Raw genomic sequence first — 23,938 nt, forward strand, 5'->3', positions numbered from 1 at the left:
ACTTCTAAACTTGTGTGTAACTGATAGCAAGTGTTTAAGATATGTCAAGAAGACACAGGCAGATTCAAGAATAAACAAAGTCCTGATCTCACGGACCTGAAAATGAGTACTTGACAGCAGCAACTGTGCAGCAAAGTCACGCGAAGCAGTTACACACAGTGACCACAAAGCAAGCCTCTCTGTACCCAAGCTTAGAAAAGTTTAAAGCCAGATTTGGGCAAACATCCCACAACTTGGAGAAGATATTTGTAGCGTGTGACAAGAGCTTCTTTTAGAATACATTTAAAAATAACAGAACCATAAATCATTGTGCAAGAGATTCACCCGATGGAAGTTTAACAAACCACAAACACAAGGGCGGAGACATAAATGATCCAGAAATGCATGGGAGACACTCAATCCTATTGAGAATTAAGGTAGTGAAAACAAACACCAGCAATATTCCAACCCATGCTCACGAGGCTGGCACATCTTAAGAATCGTGTAATATCTGATGGGTAGGTAAGTGTGCGGTAATAAAATTCCCTTTACCACACTGCTTATAAATTGGCACAACTCCATTAGAAATCTGGTCCTCTCTAATACATTTGAGCACGCTCCTATTCTCTTATCAGGATATCACAACCCTAGGTGTGTAATATACACAAGAGAAATTCTTACACGAGTACATGAAGACACACAGGAAATTGTTCATAGACCCCAGCAAGTGAAGCATGCCAAAGGTCCTCAGCAATGAGTGAGTAAATGACAACTTTGTCATGTAGTGTTGTCATGCACCTCTACATCCATCACCAGCCGCTAATGTGTAACAAGGGGTTTCATTTTAAAATAATTATTTTTTACTTTATGGGTGTGTTTGCTTACATGCACATATGTGTACCACGTGCATGCAGTGCCCTCAGGGCTAGATGAAGGCACTGGAATAACTGGAACTGGAGTGACAGATGCTTATAAGTCCCCACATGGGTTCTAGCTCTTAACCACTAAGCTATCTCTCCACCCTATGAGCAAGTGTTGTTTTTTTTTAATTAAATATTTATTTTTTTCATATACACTTATATTATTACACATACATACAATAAACTACCTGCAGCAAGAAGAACCATGACACAATCAGGAATTTTATAAATGTTATTCTCTTAGTGTTTTGGCTATTTGTATTAGGCAGCCTTGAAGAAAACATTTTCCTATCTTGGTGCATCTAAAATTCTAAATGTAAATCAATATCTATTATATCTCATCATTATCAACTTAAAACATCTATCTAGACCTAAAAATATCTTAGCCCCTAAACAACCATGCTTAATTATAAGAATAAACTTTCTGGTCTTCAACCCCATCAGAGACTTGAGAAGGAATAAAATTGATTACTTGAGTAAACAGGAAGTGCAGGTTAGTAGTTTTTCAAATGAAAAATGACAGAGACAGTTTGCTGCCTGAATAGTCACTCAAAACTCTCTATAACATTGGAGCATCATCTTCACCCTTCTGGCCCAGTATATCTGACAGACATAATTGTGAGGCAGGAACTATTGAGGACTTGCTTACCTTGTCTTGGCAGAGTTTGGCCTAAAAAGCTTGCCCATTTTTAGGCAGAATTCTGTCCGTGGTAGAAATGAAGATATTTCCCCCAGTGGCTTGTTTGCCACATTTGAAGTTATCTTCATAAGGAAGTTCTTTGATGCTCATCATCCTCTTTTAGGTAGGCTAGGTGTTGCCAGGAGTTAACCTGTCTCATTGTCAGTGAATTTTTAAAATAATGAAAACATCTTTAAATTCCATATTCTGTAGGTCTCTGAGGTTTTGAAGACCTTATCTATTTTACCTTATCTTTCTATAGATTCATATCTATCTGTTAAACCTAGGATTGCATATTCTTGTGACAAAAATAGACTAGTAATTGATATGACCATGATTTGATCAACTAACAATTAACTTGTATAACTTATTTATGCTAAGTAGCCTACAATTGCATTTTCAAAGTATTGGAAGTAAACCTTGTATTATAATTGAGTTATATGGGTACAATACCTCATATTAGAGTGGATATATATATATATATATATATATATATATATATATATAGTGTGTGTGTGTGTGTGTGTGTGTGTGAAGGATAATCTTACATTTGAATTTTATACCACTGTATCTAAAATGAAACTTACTTTGCACCTATATACAAAATTCTATACTAGTGAATTAAAAGTAACCCTGTGAGTGACAATTAAGGCATTAAGTTGAGGAGTAGATTCACTAATCAACTTTTTGTTCTATATTCCCTATATATTTCTATATTCCCCATTCTTTCTTTTCAACCCTTATCTCCAAAACTAAGAATGGAAGATAAAGGAAAAGAAAGAGAGACAGCCCTAAGTCCAACCTTGTTTTCTCTCTAAATAAGACCAATAATAATTTATAACCAACTCCCATTGAAAGTAACCATCTATAGCCCAAGAGAGCAACCAAAAACCTACATGACTGGCATGCAGGGGTGGCTCAATATACGGAGCAAGTGGTTTTAAGCACTGGTATGCTGGGGTATTATTTGGAGTGCTCCTGGAGAACCAAGAGAGTTTTCTGTCTGAATACTTTTAATTTTATCAAACTCCCAGATGTGTCTGCTGCACAACAGAGTATGCAATGTTAAAACTGGATTACAGAAGGATCCATATTGCTCAGCTTATACACCGTTATGTACAAGACTAAGCTACATGCTATCAAGGCCATAGCCTGACAACGGCTGTTTGTGGCAAGAAGGGATGGGTAAGCATGGGAAACCATCCAACTGAGATGCAGGCATCGTTTTACTTCTTAGTTTGATGGACGATTCAGTGAATTTATGTCATTATTCATATTTAATGTACAAAATGCTTATGCATATGTCAAAGTGAAGCTTATAACTTACAATAAAAATTAAATCCTTTTTTGATCCTGGGTACTCCACTGAGCATTATATTGTACACTGCTTTTTTCCCCCTTTTTCCTCTGCTAGTTTCCTGACATTCCATGGTGGTGCACACACATTGCCCTGCCGCTTCCGTTTATCAGCAGCACTGTTTGAATGAGTGCTTAACTGGGACAAGGGGAGGTTTGCTCTCCAAGCTGCTTGTTTAAATTGGTTGCTTGCAATTTTTTTTCTGTACAGAAAGTCTAGACTTTTGGGCCTCTTGCATTGGTATAGAGGCCTACATCCCACTCACAGTGAGCAGGGAGTGAGCACACCAGCAGTGCTAGCAGAGCAGGAGCTGAGAGACAGACTGCTCATCTGGATGGAGAATTAGGACAAGAATAGGTTGTATGCAAGTAACTGAGCAGATTGGCTTAAGCGGACTCCCAGATGGTGATAGCAGATAGCTCTAGATTCAGCAAGAGTGCTAGTCTATAAGCACAGGGAGTGAGGTAGGAGTTCACTAGCAGCCAGGTCTATGCTGCAACCCATGCAAGAAGATCAGAACTGGGCCAGGGGATACAGGAAGGTATACAAGGTTTCAGCAGATCCCCATTGTGCGGAAGGCATATAGAAGCTAATAGGTTGCCATAGACCTGTGCCAAGTCTTCGAGGAATCCTGGGCAGGCAGAGGAGTAGAGGAACAGTTAGCAAATCAGGGCAGACTGGGGCAAGTGTGGAGTCCTCACAGTTGTCTGTGCCACAGTGTCCCTTAACTACTCACCAGAGCTGAGGAGCAGGTTGCCATGAAAGTATGGGGACACCTTGTAAGTCAAATCCCTAACAAATTTCCAGAATGTGCGTAGAGTACGGTGGTGAGAACCATTTGTTTCTGGTTTGTCCTACTGGCAGTTGAAGGAGCAGGAGAGGCTTAAGAGAAGGATTTCTAAGAAATGCCTCTACAGTGGCATTTTGCATCAAGAATATGTGGGAAAAACAAACGGCATGAGGTACTTCTTTTTTTCTTTTTCTCTTAAAAAATGTAAGTAATTTATTCACATTACATCTCAATTATTATCATCCCCTCACTTGTATCTTCCCATCCCCCCCTTTCACCCTATTCCCCTCTCCTAGGTCTGTGACAGAAGGGGACCTTCTCCCCTACCATATGATCACAGCCTATCAGGTCTCATCCTGGTAGCCTGCTTACCCTTCCTCTGAGTGCCACCAGGCCTCCCCACCAAGGGGAAGTGGTCAAATAGGAGGCACCAGAGTTCATGTCAGAGTCAGTCCCTGCTCTCCACACAACTATGGAGAATGTGTTGTCCATTGGATAGATTTGGATAGTGGTTCTAGGTTTACTGCATGCATTGTCCTTGGTTGGTATAGTAGTTTGAGCAGACCCCTCTGGTTCCAGATCCGCCAGCCTTGATGGTTTTCTCGTTGGTTTCTAGGACCCTCTGGATCCTTCTATTTCCCCATTCTCCCTAACCTCTCTCACCTGGAGTCCCAATAGGAGGTCCCAGTATCTATCCCAATCTTCTTCTAAGTGAAGACTTTCAGGGGACATCCCTGTTGGGCTAGCGTCTAATTATAAGTGAGTATAAACCATGTGTATCTTTCTGGGTCTGGGTTAACCCACTCCGGATGATCATTTCTAGTTCTATCCATTTGCCTGCAAATTTCAGGATTTCCTTGTTTTTAATAGCAGAGTAGTATTCCATAGTGTAAATGTACCACTGTTTCTTTATCCATTCTTCGACTGAGGAGTATCTAGGTTGTTTCCAGATTCTGGCTATTACGAATCTGCTATGAACATGGTTGAGCACATGTCCTTGCTGTGTGGTGGAGCATCTTTTGGGTATAGTCCAAGGAGTGGAATAGCTGGGTCTTGAGGTAACTGCATTCCCACTTTTCTGAGAAAGCTTGAGAATGATTTCCAAAGTGGTTGTACAAGTTTGCGTTCCCACCAGCAATGAAGGAGTGTACCCCTTTCTCCACATCCTCACCAGCATGTGCTTGAATTTTTTATCTTAGCCATTCTGATGGGTTTAAGATGGAATCTCTGAGTCATTTTGGTTTGCATTTTTCTGATGACTAAGGGCACTGAGCATTTAAGTGTTTCTCAGCCATTCGATATTCCTTTGTTGAGAATTCTCTATTTAGTTCTGAGCCCTGTTTTTTAATTGGGTTATTTGGTTTGGTGGTGTTTAATTTCTTGAGCTATTTATATATTTTGGATATTAGTCCTTTGTCAGATGCAGGGTTGGTAAAGATCTTTTCCCAGTCTGTAGGCTGTCACTTTGTTGTGTTGACAGTGTCTTCAGCATTACAGAAGCTTCTCAGCCTCATGAGGTCCCATTTATTAATTGTTGACCTTAGAGCATGGGCCGTTGGTGTTCTGTTCAGGAAGTTGTCTCCTGTGCCAATGAGTTCCAGGCTCTTCTCCACTCTTTCTTCTAACAGACTTAGTGTCTATGGTTTTATGTTGAGGTCTTTAATCCACTTGGAGTTCAGTTTTGTGCATGGTGATGAATATGCATATAATTGCATCTTTCTACATGTAGACCTCCAGTTAGACCAGCACCATTTGTTGAAGATGCTATCCTTTTTCCATTGAATAGATTTTGCTTCTTTGCCAAAAATCAAGTGTCCATATGTGTGTAGATTTATTTTTGGGCCTTCAATCTGATTCCATTGATCCACCAGCCTATTGCTACACCAGTACCATGCTGTTTCAATTACTGTTGCTCCATAGCACAGCTTAAGATCAGGTATGGATATTCCTTCAGAGAATCCTTTATTATACAGGATTGTTTTAGCTATTCTGAGTTTTTTGTGTTTCCATATGAAGTTAAGAAATGATCTTTCAATGTCTTTAAAAACTGTGTAAGTATTTTTATAGGGATTGTATTGAATCTATAAATTGCTTTTGGTAAGATGGCCATTTTTAGTATGTTAGTTGTCCTGATCCACGAACAAGGGGGATCTTTCCATCTTCTGATGTCATCTTCAATCTCCTTCAGATATTTGAAGTTTTTTCAAACAAGTCTTTCACTTCCTTGGTTAGAGTTACTCCTAGATAGTTTATATTGCTTGTGGCTATCGTGAGGGGTGTAGTTTCCCTAATTTCTTTCTCAGATTGTCATTTGTATACAGGAAGGCTACTGACTTTTTTGAGTTAATTTTGTATCTAGCTACTTTGCTGAAGGTGTTTTTCAGCTGTAGGAGTTCTCTGGTGGAATTTTGGGGGTCACTTATGTACACTGTCTTATCATCTGCAAATAGGGATAATTTGACTTCCTCCTTTCCCATTTGGATCCCCTTGATCTCCTTTTGTTGTCTTACTGCTCTGGGTAGAACTTAATGACACATATGGAAGACCTAGATAAAAAAGAAGCAGAAACAGCCAAGAGGAGTAGGCAGCTTGAAATAATCAAACTCAGGGTTGAAATCAATAAATTAGAAACAAAAAGAACAATTCAAAGAATCAACAAAACCAGAAGTTGATTTTTTGAGAAAAATCAGTAAAATAGACAAATCATTAGCCAAACTAACAAAAAAGGTAGAGAGATGCTATCCAAATCAACGAAATCAGAAATGAAAAGGGAGACATAACAACAGTCACTGAAGAAATGTAAACAGTCATTAGACCCCACTTCAAAGGTTTATCATGATAGATGGATTGGGGCCCAGGGGAGTCTGCTTAAACTATTGCACTAACAAAGGACAATATAAGTAGTAAACATTGAACCCCTGCTCTGATCTACCCAATGGACAAGACATTCTCCACAGTTATGTGGTGAGCAGGGACTGACTCTGACAAGAACTCTGGTGCCCCATATTTGACCACCTCCCCTTGGTGGGGAGGCCTGATGCCACTCAAAGAAAGAATAAGCAGGCTACCAAGATGAGACTTGATAGCCTATGACCATATCGTGGGGGAAGAGGTCCTCCTCGGTCTTAGACCTAGGGGAGAGGATTGGGTGAAAGTGCGAATGAGGGAGGAACAGGAGGATACAAGTGATGGGATAATAATTGAGTTGTAATCTGAATAAATTAATTAAATAAAAATTGAAAATCTAAGGGAAATGGGCAGTTTTCTTGATTGATTCTACTTGCCAAAGTTGAATCAAGATAAGATAAACAAATTAAATACTCCTGTTTCTCCTACAGAAATAGAAGCAGTCATTAAAAGTCTCCCAACCAAAAAAAGCCCAGGGCGAGATAGTTTCAGTGCAGAATTCTACCAGATCTTCAAAGAAGAGCTAATACTGATACTTTTCAAGCTACTCCACAAAATAGAAACGGATGGAACATTACCAAACTCATTCTGTGAGGCAACAGTCACTTTGATACGTAAACCTCACAAAGACCCAATAAAGAAAGATAATTTTAGACCAACTCCTTTTATGAACATTGATGCAAATATACTCACAAACCAAATCCAAGAACACATTAAAGATATCATTCACCATAATCAAGTAGGATTCATTCCAGGGCAGGGATAGTTCAATACACTTCCTTTTTCTTATAGCTGTCTTGTCTCTAACACCCTTATCCATAATTCCAGTTTTGTATTTCATGACACCTACATCCCTCCTTGGGTTACTTCTGTTTGTTTGTTTATTTATTTATTTATTTATGTTTATTTTGTTCGAGTCAGGAGCTCACTTTAGGCCAGGCTGGCCCATAACTGACTGTGTAGCCTAGGCTGTTTTTGAACTTCTCTTTCAACTCCCAAATTCTTAGATTAAGAGCATAAGCCACCCAGGCTGGAAGTTATTATGCATTTTCTAGAGAAGGAAACACTCCCCAAGCCCTCTCCGCTTCCAGTTTAAGCAAAGTGAACTGTCTATGTGTTACTCTCTTGATATCCCTCCGTCCCTTGGGATAAGATTGTGATTTCTCTCACCCTCTAGCCTGTGCTCTTGGAAGATTCTTTGTCCCCAGGGCAGCTAGAAGAGAGCTGAATGCACATGTCTAGGCTCTTCTTATACCCTACCCGCTCTTTGAATCTCTCTGTGGTCAGGGCCTGTGTCTTCTGACCACTTTCTTTATATTTGGTTATCTCTTTGTTGCAATCTATCATGAATAAAAACTTCAGTGACATGGGTCTAAGTCGGACATGTAACATTTTAACTTTTTTTTTTTTTTTTTTTTTTTGAGATCTGGGTAATTTAATATACTTAGGAACTGACAATGATGCTAAGGATACAGATCTAGCAAGCACATTTAACTGACTATCACAGATCTAGCAAGCACATTTAACTGACTATCTCTCTCCCTCATTCCCCCCCCACACACACACCATCACCACCACTACCACCACCACCACCAGCAGCAGCAGCAGCATCCTAAAACAGACCCCTAAACACTTGATTTAGCATCTTACCCCTAAAAATATTATGCTCTCATTTAAATGATTTTCAGATCCCAATCACTGCCTGGTGTGTCCATTTGTACTATCACAGGGTCTCAAAACTACAATGGGTCATCTGCAAAGAGGACAATTGGAAGCTTAATTTTAAATCCATCTATGTTAGTTAAAACGCTGACTTGGAGCCTAGCATTGATGTAGTAATGTCTTAGAGGCAGTGAGCCTGGGTTCTCCTTAGTCTGACTGCACCACTGCTGGAACTCTGTGTGAATATTTGTTTCTATTTCTTTGTAGTTCAGTTTTAGGCTCAGCTATGTACGCAGCCTTGCATTCTCCTCTCCGATGCCCCACCTCTCTATTCCTCTCTAGTCCTTGGCTTATAAAGCAGCCAGAAGTTTTCAAAAAAGCCATTCTGAGTATAGCATATTTATACTAAAAAATTTCAAGCTCCTTACTACCCCTAGGGAAAATGCATGTGTTCTATGCGGCTGCTGTTGTTTGTCTGATGTGGGATGGATGGACCCTGACTTTCCCATCTGCCTCTCTTCCACTGATGTCTTACATGGAACAGAGTCCATCTTCTAATGTACCAGATTCCAGTTACACTTTGTCCCAACACACACACACACACACACACACACACACACACACACACACACTCATTACTTATGTTTATTTTTAGGCTTAGTTTAAGGTTGATATTTTACAGAGGCCTCCCTCGGAGAGATCTCCCTACAGGCAGCTCCTTTTTTAATTTCCATGCTTGAGGGTGAACTTATATAATAATTTTATTCCCTTCATAGCCTTCTTAGAGGTTTTTCTTTGAGGATGGCATTAATAAATGACTGCAAAACACCTAGTGTATCAAGATCTAGCATGGTATGTATTTCTGACCCCAGGCGTTCTCAGTGTGCCCCATGGTGAAGGGTTATACTTCATGCCTACTATAACTTGGTGCTTACTACAGAGTAGACCTCACAGGTAGTATTGGACAATCCTGTTTGCACCTAAGAGATGGTAAGGTGGTTTTTTTTTTTTTTTTTTTTTTTTGTGTGTGTGTGTGTGTTTTGTTTTGTTTTGTTTGCTGGTGTTTGTAGATAAGTAACTAATGAAACGTGCAGCCTGGGCCTAATCTTTTGACCTCTTCAGCTGTGTGGGATTTGGGCCTGGATGCCTCCTTGTGACCTTTCCTATTCATGAGGGTATAAGCATGGGTCTGCTTGTGTCTCTAGGAGATCAGTGACCCTGAGATCCTGGACCTGGTCCACAGTGCTCTTGGCAGGATGACCGTGGTCCGGCAAATCTTCCCATCTGCAAAGGACAACCAGAAATGCATGAGGAATAACCACCGCATCTCTTCCCTGCTCTGCGATCCACAGGAAGGCTACCTCCAGATGCTACAGGTCAGTGCCTCCTGTCTCCGCCATGCAGGGCTCTCAACACACCCTTGGCCTGACCCGGCAATATCCTGGGCCTGCTGGGCTCTAGCTGAATAGTTACCCACCCATTTTAATGACTAAACTGCTGTCATTTGCTGAAATGGAAATCAGTCAACCAGGTACAGTGTCTCGTCTCACAGCAGTATTAGTGGTAGGTAATTATCCTGGTTTCGGCAGGCAGGGCTTGCTTGCTCACAGGGTACCTCTGGTATTTAAAAGTTACATGCTTGGAGTGCAGCAGATTGCTGCCTCTTAGGCATCTATGCTGAGTGCTTTGTAGCAAGGCTGGGATGGAGGCTTCCTTTGGGCTCTTCTTTGTAAGATGTCACACAGACACCATGCTTGTAAAACACTTGACACAGCCTTGGTATGTCCACTAAGTGCTGAGGTTTGGGCCAGCCAGGGTGCTGCAGGATCTCCACTGAGCAGAAAGGCCCGAGAACTGGTTTATGATATGGCCACTTACTGTACCCCTTCCTAGATGAGAGCTGTAAAATGTTTATGTTAATACTCCAGTCACTGTCTTGGCATATGTGTGACCTTCATCTTCTGGCAATGTGCCTTAGCATAGTAAAGATCGGCCTGTGTATGGATTGTTTTTAGTGTGGATCTTTGAGAACAATAGGGAAACGGCGTGGTGAATTCCCACTGGCTTCCCCGAATTCGTGTCATTATTTGGAACATGCGATGCACCAGAAACTTGATGGTGTTTAATAGAGGCCACATGGCAAAAGAAAGTATCTTCTGTTAGGCTTGTGGAAATTGCCCATGTAACTTTGCACGTAGGCTACACTCACCACGCAGCATTGGAAATCGGTCCCACTTTCTTTCCCCAGTCAGGAGTCAGGAGTTGAAATCAGAATTCAGATCAGGGCTGGCTGTATCTGCCCCATGAATGTCGGTCTTACTTAGGACCTTTGGTGTCACCATATCAGAAGACCTTCATAATGGAGAGGGGGCCACGGGAATCTTGGGTGGGCTGTAGCGTCATGTGACTCGTGAAAGCATTGAATTTACTCTCTAATCTCACATTGTCAGAAGGAGAAGAAAGCTTAGCTCTTAGATGTTACACATGAGAAAAGACTTGTTCCCAGTGGGAAGGAAACATAGATGACACTGATTATAGCTGGAGCACCTGCCTTCCCCTGGTGCTCACTGTGCCAGAGAGCACATCCGCTAAATTGGCAAGATAGATTAGCTAAGAATTTCCTGAGGTGGTAAGGATTTGATTAAGAAACAGGAGCAATGGCCTCAATAGAGCCATGAACTAGAAACTTTGGATTGTGGGATAGAAAGGCCTATGGTATAATTTTCCTTTGTCTTCTTTCCCCTGGGGAATGGAAGAGGTGACAGGATCGAGTGAGTCTCTCTCACTAGAACACTGTCTGCACCATTCTCTCTCTCCATGGGGAGGTGTACAAAGTTGGACAAAGGACCAGGTGGTATGCATGTCCTCACTCTGTGCGGGAAAGGGCAGTACTTTTTACTGCTGGGCCTCAGCCTCTGACTCTCCTTTCCTGGGTGATCGCCCAGACTCCCTCTCCCTTGGTGTAGTTTATCTCTCTCCAGTCACTGCCACCCTTGCTTCTTCCTTACTTCCTATGCCTCCATCCATTTTGCATTTCTCATGAAGTTAAATTGCTCCAGTTTTCCCCAAAGGAGAGTCACTTTCAATTATATAGACATGGGCAGTGCAGGATGGGGTAGAGGAGAGAGGCCTGCACTTCTTGTCACATTGGCTCTTCTTGCTATGGACTGATACCTAGAAGGAGTCAGGCCGTCTCTAGCTCTTCAGACCTGCTGGGTGCAAAAGGTCTGCTCTCTGGAAGAGAAAAAGGGAGTCTAGGGGTCTGAGGGCATACTAAAGCAGCATGTACCAAGTATGTAAACACGGCTCTGAGCCATACACTTCAGCGCCTCCTTCCTGTCTCTGTTCTTTCTGAGACACAGGGACCAGAGAAGTAGGAAAGATAAAGAACAAAACCAAGAGGACCTGTTCATGACAGTTACATCACCACCATCACCACATGAACCAGACTGCCTATATGTAAATCCCAGTAATTCTAGCTACTATTTAGTCAACTCATATTTTTAAAATTCTGTATCTCTGTTTCTTACATTGTCAATTCAAGACACGAAATCTGCTACTCTAGAGAATTGCCATGAAAAGTTAATGCTAGAAATTATGGAAACCACTTAGAATAGGACTTGGCTATTAAGAGGACCATCACATGAAGTGGTCAGTATAATTGAAGTTTCCACAGAAAGGTTGAACATGCCTGCATACCTGTGTTTGAGCAGGTGTAAACCTCAGGAAAATGGTCCCTACCTCTCCAGCTGTCTGTCACTAGCTTTGTATTTCCCACTATCTCTGTAACTTATTCAGCTGCTCAGTCAACAGCTGCCTTTTCTGAAGAGGACAGACCATGTTTTTTATTTATTTAGCTCTTCATGAAAGACCCTGCTTACAGGAGACCATGAATACGAATGTATGAGATGACTCTGCTAATAATCTAAAGACTTGAAACCCAAGTTAAATGGTCTCTAGAAGCATCTTTATATGGAGATAAGTAAAGCACTTTATTAAAGAAATCTCTTCTCTCTCCTTCTGCTGTTTGTACATCCTTCTTTGGGGCTATGATGGGAGGGGAGTGTGGATTTATTTACTCCTTTGCCCACACTTGGGAAGCTTGTAGATTCATCTCATTTACAAGCCATTCCCTTCAAGTTTCCCCAGAAACTATTACCACTCTTTTCTTTCCTAATGACAGTCTAGAAGGCAAACTAATTTCTACTAGCCTCTAGCTGTGAGGTTTATCGAAAAGACTCCAACATGCTTAGAACAACCAACTCACACACACACACAAAAAATTGCTGTCATGGATTATTAACTTTGTCTTGATGAAATTAATGAAAATCCCCCTGGAAATGGAGCTCCCAAGTCCATCTTTGTTCCTTTCCCAGATGGCTGCCTTTGGGATGATGATCCCCGCTCAGGCATTGTCAAAGCACAGGGCGATTTTGCAAGGTCATCCATCTCCAGGCTTCTCTATCAAAGAGAACTGGTCCCACAGACTCTGTCTTCCTCTATTTAGCCCTGTGGTCAGGGATTCCTGTTTTGAAAGCCAACCAAGTAGTATTTGCAGATCAATTTGGTTGCTATTTCGTACAGAGAAAGTCCCTTGGAAGAAAAATACCTAGAGAAGTAGCTTCCAGTGCTTTCAGAAGGCATGGGCGGCATTTGCCTGTGTGTGGTTGTTTAGTCTTCTCTACAAAACACTATCTGATTTGGGTGTTTCTCGTTTTTGTTTTCTTGACAGGTTAGTTTAGGGCTTGTCTGACTCAGCCGGTAATAAAAGTGATAACTAGTCCCTTAGAACCCTGAGGATTTGCTAAGATTTCCCAGGCAACCTTGATCAGAAAAGACTTGCTATTGTACTCTGTTGTTGGAACTAACTTGTCATTGAAATAACAGAAGCATCACCACATTGCCACCCCATCTATTCCAATGTGTTTCCAGAGCATGGCAGGAAATGATATGAGCTGTACTGTTTGGTCACTGTGCTGTCTTGTTTAAGCTGTGGGGTCCAATATGGCATTGCCGTGAGATGTTCTCAGGGTTGGAACTTTTGCTAGTGCATCTTTGTGCACTGGCGGGGCTACCTTGCCCAGATTCAGTGGAAAGGGGATGCATTCAGTTTGGATGGGACTTGATGTGCTGGGGTGGGTGGGTTGGTAGGGGTTGAGGCTCCCTTTTTCTGGTCCCCACTTTCTAGAAGCTTCCTGCTCTTTTCCCTGATGTTAGGTCTTTGTCAATCTGGTAAGAGAATCTTCTTCTTTGGGGCATCCCTTAGGCTTCTTTCACTATCTGCCTTGGATTCCATGTCACTTCCAGTTCTTTACTTAATGCTAAAGATTCCAATGGGCAATTTAACAAGGACAGTGTGGAAGGCTGCATGAGTCAGGTGCATAGCTGGTCTCTGTGGGGACAGCTGCTTGCCACTTCTGGCTGCAGGTGCCCACATGTACCTGGGAGAGGCTTGTCTGGAGACAGATGCTCTTCCATATTCTTCCTTCTGAGTCAGTGGTGAACAGAGCCTCTACAACCCCTTTACCCTCAGTCACCATCTGCTCCATCCTCTGGCCTGGCTATAGTGCCCTCTCAAGACAGGTGGGCTAGCAGCAGTTTGGCACAGAGGTCTTGCCTGGGGATAGATTGTTCATGCTGGGGCATCTGGATGTCAGACTGTCCTCCCAGCTGGACCCTCTGTCCACTGCTTATCTGACATTGCTGACCAACCAGAGTCTGTCCACAGATTTGGTCAGAGGTCAGTGCCTGCTGTTTGTCTCTATGATGTCTCCCCAAACAGCCCACTTTGCTTGATTAATGATAGAGGGAAGAACATGCTGGGCTCTTTAGATGCCTGGAGGAAATGTAGCCATTCCTAATGAAAATCCTCTTGCATTTCCAGCCCTGGGTTGTGAGGATAATGGACTGGTGAGAGATTTCTGCTGGCCTGTGTGGCTCTGACCTTGGCCTGCCATTCATCTCCCTTTTCAAGAATGATTCTTACCCTGATAATGCAGTGTGCAGCCATCCCTTAGCCCCTAGAGCATGACGGGGACACAGCTGGCGTACCCTAATAAGTCTTGACCGGAATTTCAGAGTTACTAAGGAGAAGAGAAGCACCAGGAGGCAGACAGTCTGGCTACGCAGTGGGGTGCACACATTATCCTGACCTGGTGAGGCCCCTCCTTTCCTGGCCAGTGGAGGTGGCAGAGGGCTCAGGGTGCTGTCATCCAGATGGGCTGGGACTCAAGGCTCTCTTGAGTTTATCGGCATGTTTTACGGAAGCGCTTATGTGGCATGACCTCATGTCCTAATGCTTTCTGCAGTAAGTGAACAGACTGCCTACACCCTGCCTAGTTGGTGCCTAGGGAGGAAATATGTCCTCGCCTGCTTCCTTTAGTGCAACAAACCTACTTGTGCAAGGTGCTTGTCCTGGTTTGAATGTTGTATTCCCATAAAATTCATATGTTGAAGCCTAGTAACTGTGATGACTGTATTCAGATGTAAGGCCATAGGGAACAAATTTAGTTGTCAGGGTAGAGCCCTCACAAGTGGAACTAGAACCTTCTGTAAGAAAGACTGGAGTTATCCACTTCCAAATTAGGACACAGGAAGAAGGCATGCTATGAACCAGGAAACAGGCCCCCACGAAACAGGCACTGACAGTACCTTGATTGGGGATTCCCAGTCTCTGGAAGTATGGAGAGTCTGTGGTATTCTGTTATAGCATCATGATGTAAGATGGCCTTGGAGTCCACGGTAGTGTCACCACAGGTCCACTGAGTGACTGCTCTATTTTTCAGTGTCATCCTTCTCAGGAATGTTCATTATTTCTAAATATTGTTTCTTCTGCCCCAGTGCTCTAGTCTCTCTCCATCAAGCTGGACTCCTTATCTTTTCTCTGTTTTTCCCTCTGGGTCTTGCTCTTTAAGTAAATTCTTATTTTCACATGAAGATCAATTTAACAATCTTTCTAGTGGCCTTTGTTCCTGCTGACACAGGTATGTTCCCAAATTAAACCCAGCTACTAATGTATTGGGAATTCTCTGCTAATGCTTAAGAAAAAAATAGCATTGATTTTTCCATCCTTGGGCTTTAGTTAAGTTCATGTAATTGGTCCCTGATTCTCCAGTGGTCAAGAAGGTTCTCTTGGGTTTTTCAAGAGTGGTGGCCCTGTAGAGATCATGGCTGAGTTCTTTTATCTGCTTCCTAGAGATGTTTCCTACATTTCTGGTTTCCTTTCTCAGAATCCAGTTTCTGCACAGATAAGTGAAATCAAAAATTTTTGCCTTACCTTGTTCCTCATGAAGACACAGCCCTGGGTTATAGCAGGCAATGGGGACGGAGGATAGCCACCTGGAGCTCCTGTACCTTCCCCAGTGCAGCCCTTATATATCATTACTTAGCTCTAGGAAGAGGCATCCTCTATGCAAATGATTTCACTTCTCTTTAGTGTCGACGAATAAGTTTAGAAGGATCGATTGGACTTTCCTCAAGTCAGAGTAATCTTTTTAAGCAACTGTGTAATGCTTAAGTTAAGAATATTTCGCAAATATTCGTAGACTTTGTTCTCACAAACACCTTAAAATTGGGATTTTTTTTTTTTTTTTTTTAATGTTTGTATTAGGGAGAATGTCATATGCAAAGACTCGGGAGACTGGAAGAGCAATGGCTGATGCATGGGGTAAAATTGGATGGGGAGTCCACCAGAACGCAACCCTTGGAGATGCCATGTGATGGGATGTTTGTTAAAGATTATGCAGTTATGTAGAGTAGAACACGAAGGCCTGGGCCTGAGACAAGGTGACTCATAGCTACCATCTTCTAAGGAAGAAATGAAGGCACCTGAACCGTATACTATAGCAGTGGAGAGTGTATGTGAGGACATGTGGGAAGCTTATTCAAAACTATACCCACTGAGCCCAGGCAGGAGAAGGGTTCGTGTGGCGGAGTACAGAATGTCAGGTCCCCGCCTGTGGGAAAAACCGAATCAGGGTTCACCTGAAAGAGGGAGTGAGGATGGAAAGTAGGATACAGAGACTCAAGAAATAACGAATCAATTCAGGACATTTCTGATCAAGATTCACTTTATTGCCGACTAGCAGGAACATATATAGGGCAAGGTCAATAGGATCTATTCTTATCTCACTCACCCTAGACACCCCCCCACCCCCTGCAAGAATGCAATAGCCTAAATCGCTCCCTGTAGAACTTCCTAGTTCTCTGAGTAGTTCCTTGTAAGAACTTCCTAGATCCTCTGGGTGGTTCCAAGTTGAGACTTCTCTACTTCTTTCAAAGGTAAATGGTCCAAGGATAGCCTAGAACACAAGACTTCATGAGGTAAAGGTCAGCAACTTGAAGGTCACAGCATACAGCCTAAGCACAGGATTTCTGACATGGCAGAATTTGGCACAGGTCCCCACAACAACACAGTGTTTCCTACAAGCATTGACTTATTTTCACAGGCTCCCCATACCTGTGGCATTCTTGTTGAAGGGTCTCTGTGCCAAAGGCTTTCATATCTGAGGCCTCGGTGAAGTGGGAATGTGTGCTACAATGCTTCCCTCTCAGGAACCAGGCTCAGAAAACTATAGAGTCTTCCATAGAGTTAGTTCTGTGCCTCCAACCAGATGTTTTGGGCCTTCTATTATGAGTTCATATGTCAAATATCAAGGCCAGAGAAGTGGCCTTTACTTATAAGGATGGCTTATGGCAGCCAGGCCTGAAAAGCCTAGCTTAAGCCTTGGAACCAGGCAATTATTACTGCTGCCAGGAGGAGGCCAGGGACATGCCAGCAGGTCCGAGTGAGCAGACACAGGTCAAGTTACTAATAAGAGCCGAGCTTCACTTAATTTCCTGTCCTATAAGCTACAGAAGTCAGATATAATCCCCATGTGTCTTTGCAAGGATATTTGGCCAGGGAGCCTGGGGAAGAAGATGGTGTTGGGAAACACTGGGTAATTTCCCATCCTCCTCATCACCATAATCTGTGTAACAGGTCCCTGCTGAGCCCCAGCTACTGAGGATACCCTTGGCATGACCTTAGCTGGCTTGAGTTGAGATTAGGAGCCTGCCTAAGTACTTCACTTGCCCCTTCCTGTCTTTTCTGTGTTGGCTTCCTCCAGAATGAAAACAATATATATCTTAGAAGCCTATGCATACAGGGCTATTACCATCTGCATTTCATGATGGGTAACCAGGGATGTCACATTGCACCTCTGCAGGGGTCCAGATCACAGTGTACTCTGTTGTCATGAAGGGGGATCTATGAGAATTAAGCGAATGTCTTTGATGCCATCTAGCAAGTGAGTTATGAGTAAACATTTAATTCTGAGAAGCTTCCTGCTCATTTAGAAAAGGACACCAGGTTCCCCAAAAGACCTTAGACCTTTACCTTTAGTGTGTCTTTTCTAGGTTTCCAGCTGCACTCCCTAAGGCACCTCTTACTTGGTTCTAGATTTCTAGATTTTTTTGGAGGTGTATAGGGGTTGGCAAGCGTGTTCCCATCATGCCCTTGGCTGTGATGCTATGACCCCTCTGATTCTCACATCTACCCCCATCTGAAATACTTTATTGGTTCCTGTCACTTTGTGCTATAGCGTGTCTAGATCAGCTGGAGCTCTGGCCCTACTCAAGCAGAAGTACCGGAGTCTGTCTCATACAGCATGTGCTCTGTATGTTTTCCCTGGGCTGATGAAAATGTGTGCAGTACTTTTCTTTGATAGGAGGAAGGAGACATGGGCGCCTTTAAGCTATGCCCCTCTTCTGTTTTGGGCACTGTGGCTCTAGCCTGAGCTAATGTTGGCCCTTTATGCCCTATGAGTGATCGTCTTTGTAGCTAGGAGCCTCTTTCCTCCCAAGCTTTCCTTGGCATATCTAACACTGACACATACGTCTACCCACCTGCCTTGAAGAAGTCTTCTCTTTAGTTGTCAGGATCTGAAGGGCAACCTGAGTGAAGATTCCCTTGCTACCATCTGCTCTTGCTCTGTTTTGCACAAAACCCACTTCTTAACATTACCAGACTGTAAGGGCCTTCCATGATCTCTGTATTCCCTACATGAAACCACCATTGGATTCTGATAAAGCAGATTGTCTTTACTAGGTATACAGACCAATGTGGAAATAGTAGTTTCTGTCCAAGGCTGGACAAATACTCAGACATAAGCCCAGGTGCAAGATCTAAGTTAAGACAAGATATAAGAATAAGTTAAGTGCATACAAATTGTAGTAAGGGGGGCAAGAAGTCATTTTTGGAGCTGGAGAGATGGCTCAGTGATTACGATCACTGACTGTTCTTCCAGAGGTCCTAAGTTTAATTCCCAGCAACTGCATGGTGGTTCACACCATCTATAATGAGGTCTGATGCCCTCTACTAACTTTCAGATGTACATGTAGGCAAAGTATTCATATAAATAAATAATTTAAAAAAAAAAAAAGAAGTTTTCAGTAGGTTCTAAATGAAAAACAAAGGTTACCTTCTAAAGGTGGAAGCAAAAGGTCCCTTTTCCTGATGCTTTATATTTAGATGAAGAATTAATATGTGCATTTAAATAAAATGCATTTAAATAAAAAATACCCATCAATTCATCCACTAACCAATATGCCCACCCATTTCCTCCCTTCCATATCATCTATCCATCTACCTAACCATCATCCATCTATCCATAAATCATCCATTCCAACTGTCCCTCACTCTAATAATCATCTACACACCCATCTATTATTCATCATCCACCTATCTAGCCCATATCCACCAACTCATCCATCTATTTATCTACCCACTCCTGTCTGTCTGTTTATCTGTCTGTCTGTCTGTCTTTCTTCTGTGTATAAGTGTCTCCACAGGGCATTCATTAACCAAAAATTGATTAATCACCAGAGTTGTGTCTTTATTTGTGACAGGTTCCAGAGATAAACACTCAAAGAGCTCAGAGTTTATGAGGTAAACATGTCTAGGAACTGACAGTGTACAGACTGTTCTGGAAGAAAGTGCATCCAGAGTGATATGGGGGTGGTTCAAAGGGCTATCAATGCCTGGAAAAGATCATTTCTCTAGCCTGCTCCTTTGAACTAGAATCCATTCACTCTCTCAGGCAGACACAGCTGTGGGAGGACTAAGGGCTTTCTTTGGCCTTTCTCACTCATGTTTCGCCTTTCTCCTCTTCATGGCAGTTCTCTTCACATTCACACATTTGTTGAGTGCCTTAATTGATTGTGATTAGAGATGCGGGATGGTGGGGGGGGAGCGCGAAGGAAAGTCTTTTGAGTGTCAGTCTAGGCCAAAGCTGAAGTAGCATGGTAGACTCTGCTCTGAGTGAATCAACAGATGTGGGCGTGGGTCAAAGGGTCTTAACTGACTAAATAGCACCAGCTATGAGTAGATAGCCTGAGTGCCATGAATATCCTAAGAAATCTTCACACCCATCAAGGACTCTCAACTTCCAGTTATCCTTTTAAGAAGAAGAAAAGGAAAAAAAAAAAAAAAAAAAAAAAAAAACTCTATACCAACTCTTAAGGTGTTTATCTTCCTTTGTGAGAACATCTCTGTTAAAAGTTTGTATTCAGAGAGGGAAAGAAACATTAAGATAGTTCTGCAGAGGTAGGCGCTCCCGAGGGCTGCTTCACTGCCAGGGTTAGGGAGAAGACAGTGCTTCTCTAAGCTTAAAATGGCAGGGATGTAATCATGTCATCACCTTCCACGTAATCATGTCATCACCTTCCACGTGGGACTGGGACACATTCCCAGTGGTAGGGATGCTCCTTTCTCTGATGCTAGAGCCACCTGGAGAGTAATAGCCATGACTTTGGCATGTAGTTTTCCATTGGCCTAGGACTCTTGTTTTATCAGCAGTCATTAATCATGCGGGCACATTCCAGTCATTTCTGTAGTTTCTATCCCATTCTTATTCCTAACATGAGTCCATGGTAATCACAGCAAGAGCTCAGCTCAGCAGAAGACGGAACAGAGCTCTTCATCGCTGGCCAGCAAAGGGGGAGAGATCAGCCCTTCCTGGCTCTGTTAGAGTACACAGAGAGAGAGCTAGTTTGAGCCCATGGACAGGCCTAATACGGCAGACATTTTGCGTGTTCTACACCTCCTCTCCTTCATCCACCTCTGGCTTCACCTTCAGTTGTGAGGGATAGTTCCTGCTCAGTTTTCTGTCTAGGAGCAGCTTCTGTGACATCATGTTAGGATTGACGTGAGAGAAAGTGCAGGCAGAGAATAGTGCTTAGAGTGCTGGAGTATGGGAAAGGGAGGGTGATGAGTAGGTATAGCAGGGGCTCTTCCTGTAGGACAAGGAGTCCATTTGATGTTCTCAGGAGTCCTTGGAGCTCAACTTTGTCTCCTGTTTCTCTCCATTTATATCCAGTGATGTTTTTCTGAAATATTTTTAGTAGGCTACTTGCTGTTTGAGTATGCAAAAATCGGTCCCTTTGACCCAGTTTGGCTGACTGATTATGTAAGGTATCAACCAGGGTCCCTGAACCTGTCCAAGAGTGGATATTGTCTCTCCCCCACTCTTCACTTATTTTTGTCCTACTTTGTGCTTTGATGTCTTCCTGGAAGATGGAGTGTCACGAGGGGAATGCCTTGAGAACAGGGCTTCTCTCCTCCATGCTGAGGGCCCACTCAGTTTTCTTCAGACTCTGGCTCCTGGCCTTCCTGCTCATCCCAAGTAAGGGGGTGAACTCCCTCCCATCCTTGGACTGCATGGCATGGCCAGGTTGGCTCCCTCACATCAGTATTTGTCTTTATAGTAGTATTCCAGTTTTTAACTTGCCATGTCCCACACGGCTTGAGTATGGAAACCTGACTGGGATAGTGAGGAAATGCAGAAAGGACAGACACACGTATAGAAAAGCTGGGGTTAGGTGGGCTGGGATGGAGTGGCACTGACTCCCATAATAGCCTAGAACCCAGTGTATTTATTATGTACAGCACAGATAAAGGGGAGGTAGCTGCTCTGAGTAGGGCGTTCTCTGTAAGCAGGGTATTCTTAGGCTGTAAGCACTAGGAGGAGGAAGCTACAGTTGCCAGCTGCTTTAGTTTTTCAAAACAGCATTTCTCTGTATAGCCTTGGCTGCCCTGGACTCTCTTCGAAGACCAGGCTGGCCTCAAACTCACAGAGATTCACTACATCTGCCTCCTGACAGTGCTGGGATTACAAGCATGTGCCACCATGTCCGGCAAGTTCCTAGTTTTTGAACACACTGGCTAGGTTTTCAAATCCTTGTTCTTGCACACACTGCCAACATTTGCAGCTGGGCCAGAGGAAGGCTTGGTCAACTCTAAGGTTGGCCTGTATGGGGAAGGCTTTGCCAATTTCCCTCAGGCCTAATGCATTGGTAGTTGACATAGCCAAGCCTATGCTGGAAATAAAATCTTATTCATCACTTTATCTGTTTTGTTTTGCTTTGTTTTTTTATATTCACTCAGGGCTTCCTCAGTTCCCCGGATTATTGACTCTTATAAGCCCTGAGATGGAGCCATGTTTCTTCTTTGGGCCAGCTTTATTGAAGTTGGCTAGCCTAGTTTACAAATCTCAGATACATCTAGGATAGCACAACCCATCAGATATAGGGATCTCTGCCATTTCTTCATTGCTGTACATTACCTAGGCCACTAGTTATTCTGGATTCACAAATGACGAGGGTAGCCTTCCCCATGTCCAGGCTTAATCACCAGATCTCCTGTGCATAGCTTCATCATGTGGCATCCATTTCTCTAAGTCTTCCCTGCTGTTCCTCTCTAAAATGTCCTATAAGGTCTTTCATGGTTGCATTTGGGCCTCCTCTTGGTCCTTTTCCATCACATTGTTACCACCATCATATTCAACCAAGAAGTGAGCCAACCATGGCCCTTGGGCTGGGGCTAGCACACTGTCTATTTTGATAGATGATGTTTTACTGGTACGTGGCTGCACCGATTTGTTCATGAAATACCTCTTCCTACTCTCAGGTTTTAACTGCAGTATTGAATGATGGAAAAGAGACTGTAAGATGCTAAAGCCTAAGGTTTTACTATTTGGTTCTTTACAGGAAACTGCTGGTGTTTAAGGCCCTGGTCTTTTATCCCTTCATGCTTTTGTACATTGAGCATTTCTTTACCCTGCTCATTCTTACCTTCCTTCTCTGGGTCCTATTACCTGAACAGGCAATGCAGCTGCTTGCAAGCCTCAGTCATGGTGCTGATCACAGTGGTTCTCCTTGTTGCTATGTGGGTATGGCCCCTACTTCTATTCCTGAGGCAGGCTGTTAAATGTTCTCCTAGTCCACTTGAGGTTGGCTGCTAAAAAGTAAAAATCTATCAGGGAGCCAGAGGCTCCTTGTCCATACAGCTCACAGGACGGACTGGAGAAGATACTGTCCCTTTTCATGTCATCCCAGCCTTTTGATGCTCTTCGCCACATTCTTAGGGAATGCACCAGTGGAGAAAGATTCACTCTTTTTTTAAAATCTTTTTGCAGATTTCCAATCTCTACCTTTATGACAGTGTTCTGATGTTGGCCAACGCCTTCCACAGGAAGTTGGAGGACCGGAAGTGGCATAGTATGGCAAGCCTTAACTGCATACGGAAGTCTACCAAGCCATGGAATGGAGGGAGATCCATGCTAGACACGATTAAAAAGGTATGTGTGAGGGGATGCTGCTTTAATGCTATCCAAGGCTGGAAACAAGTCCCTCATTGCACCCCAAATCACTTGCCATAAAGTTGTTTTGCAATGTTTGTGTATGTCCGTGTGTGTGTGTGTGTGTGTATTTGTGAGAGACTGCCTGAGTCCTCTCTCTAGGCTTCTCTCCTTGTCACTTTTCCTATACTTATATTAGAAAGATGAGTGAATTCTGGCTCAGGGACATGTACTTCAAATGCCTCCACACTTTTAAAAGCTCTGTCTCCAGAAGGTTAAATGACTTGCCCAAAGTTACAAGTAAAGTTATAGCTACTTGTCCTCTGTCTGCCTAAACCATTGCTTTTCAAGAAAAAAGGTACAGCCATGTGCTGCTTATCCAAGATCTCATCATGTGAATGTATGTATGAATGTGCACCCATGTGTACCCAAGTGTGTCCATGTGTTATGTGCATGTGATATGTCTCATGTGGTCCAGGGTGGCTGTGTACCAGAGGATGTATTCAAAGTGAACTGAGAAACCAGCACAAGACTCATCAGAGCAAATGGGCTTTTAGAGGCTCCAAAAGAGCATTTAGAGAAATCTACAATGCCAGGAACCTGAGTCACAATAAATTATACATGGTTTCAGTTGCAACGAACGTGTTCCGGTGTTGGTCTAAATTGGCTGCAGCTCAGAGCAGAGCCAGGCCTCTCCTGGACCAGCACACTTTACGGAGCACCCCCTGCTCTGTGAGGTTCTAGGCAGGACGTCAGGGTAAGATTCACCCCAAGCCGAAAGAGAGAAGGGAGGGGATCAGAGCTCACTCTGTCCCATGCTGCCTGCCACTTCTATGAACCCTACTGAACTGAGAGAGGCAGGGGACTGGCATGCTTACTGAAGCCACTCTGTGCTGCATATTATGCTCTGGAAATCTTTTTTCCTTCACTGGACGGGCTTTGTGCTGTGACTCTGATTAACTTCAGGATGGAGACGGAAGATGAGTGGTGGTCTGCTCAAGACAGCACGAGCAGCAATACCAGACCAAA

General features: G+C 43.1%; 1 protein-coding gene across 2 annotated transcripts in view; it reads left to right on the top strand.

Moving 5' to 3' along the window:
* Positions 1-23,938, top strand: part of Grid1 (glutamate ionotropic receptor delta type subunit 1) — a 735,616-nt gene that overhangs the window by 463,274 nt on the left and 248,404 nt on the right. For both annotated transcript variants that reach the window (XM_051142026.1, XM_051142032.1), the window contains exons 6-7: positions 9,500-9,670; positions 22,748-22,909. In XM_051142026.1, coding sequence (XP_050997983.1) covers positions 9,500-9,670; positions 22,748-22,909 — 333 coding nt within the window. The remainder of the gene's footprint in view (positions 1-9,499; positions 9,671-22,747; positions 22,910-23,938) is intronic.

The sequence above is a fragment of the Acomys russatus genome, chromosome 3 (assembly GCF_903995435.1).
Source record: "Acomys russatus chromosome 3, mAcoRus1.1, whole genome shotgun sequence".
In the NCBI taxonomy this organism is placed as follows: Eukaryota; Metazoa; Chordata; class Mammalia; order Rodentia; family Muridae; genus Acomys; species Acomys russatus.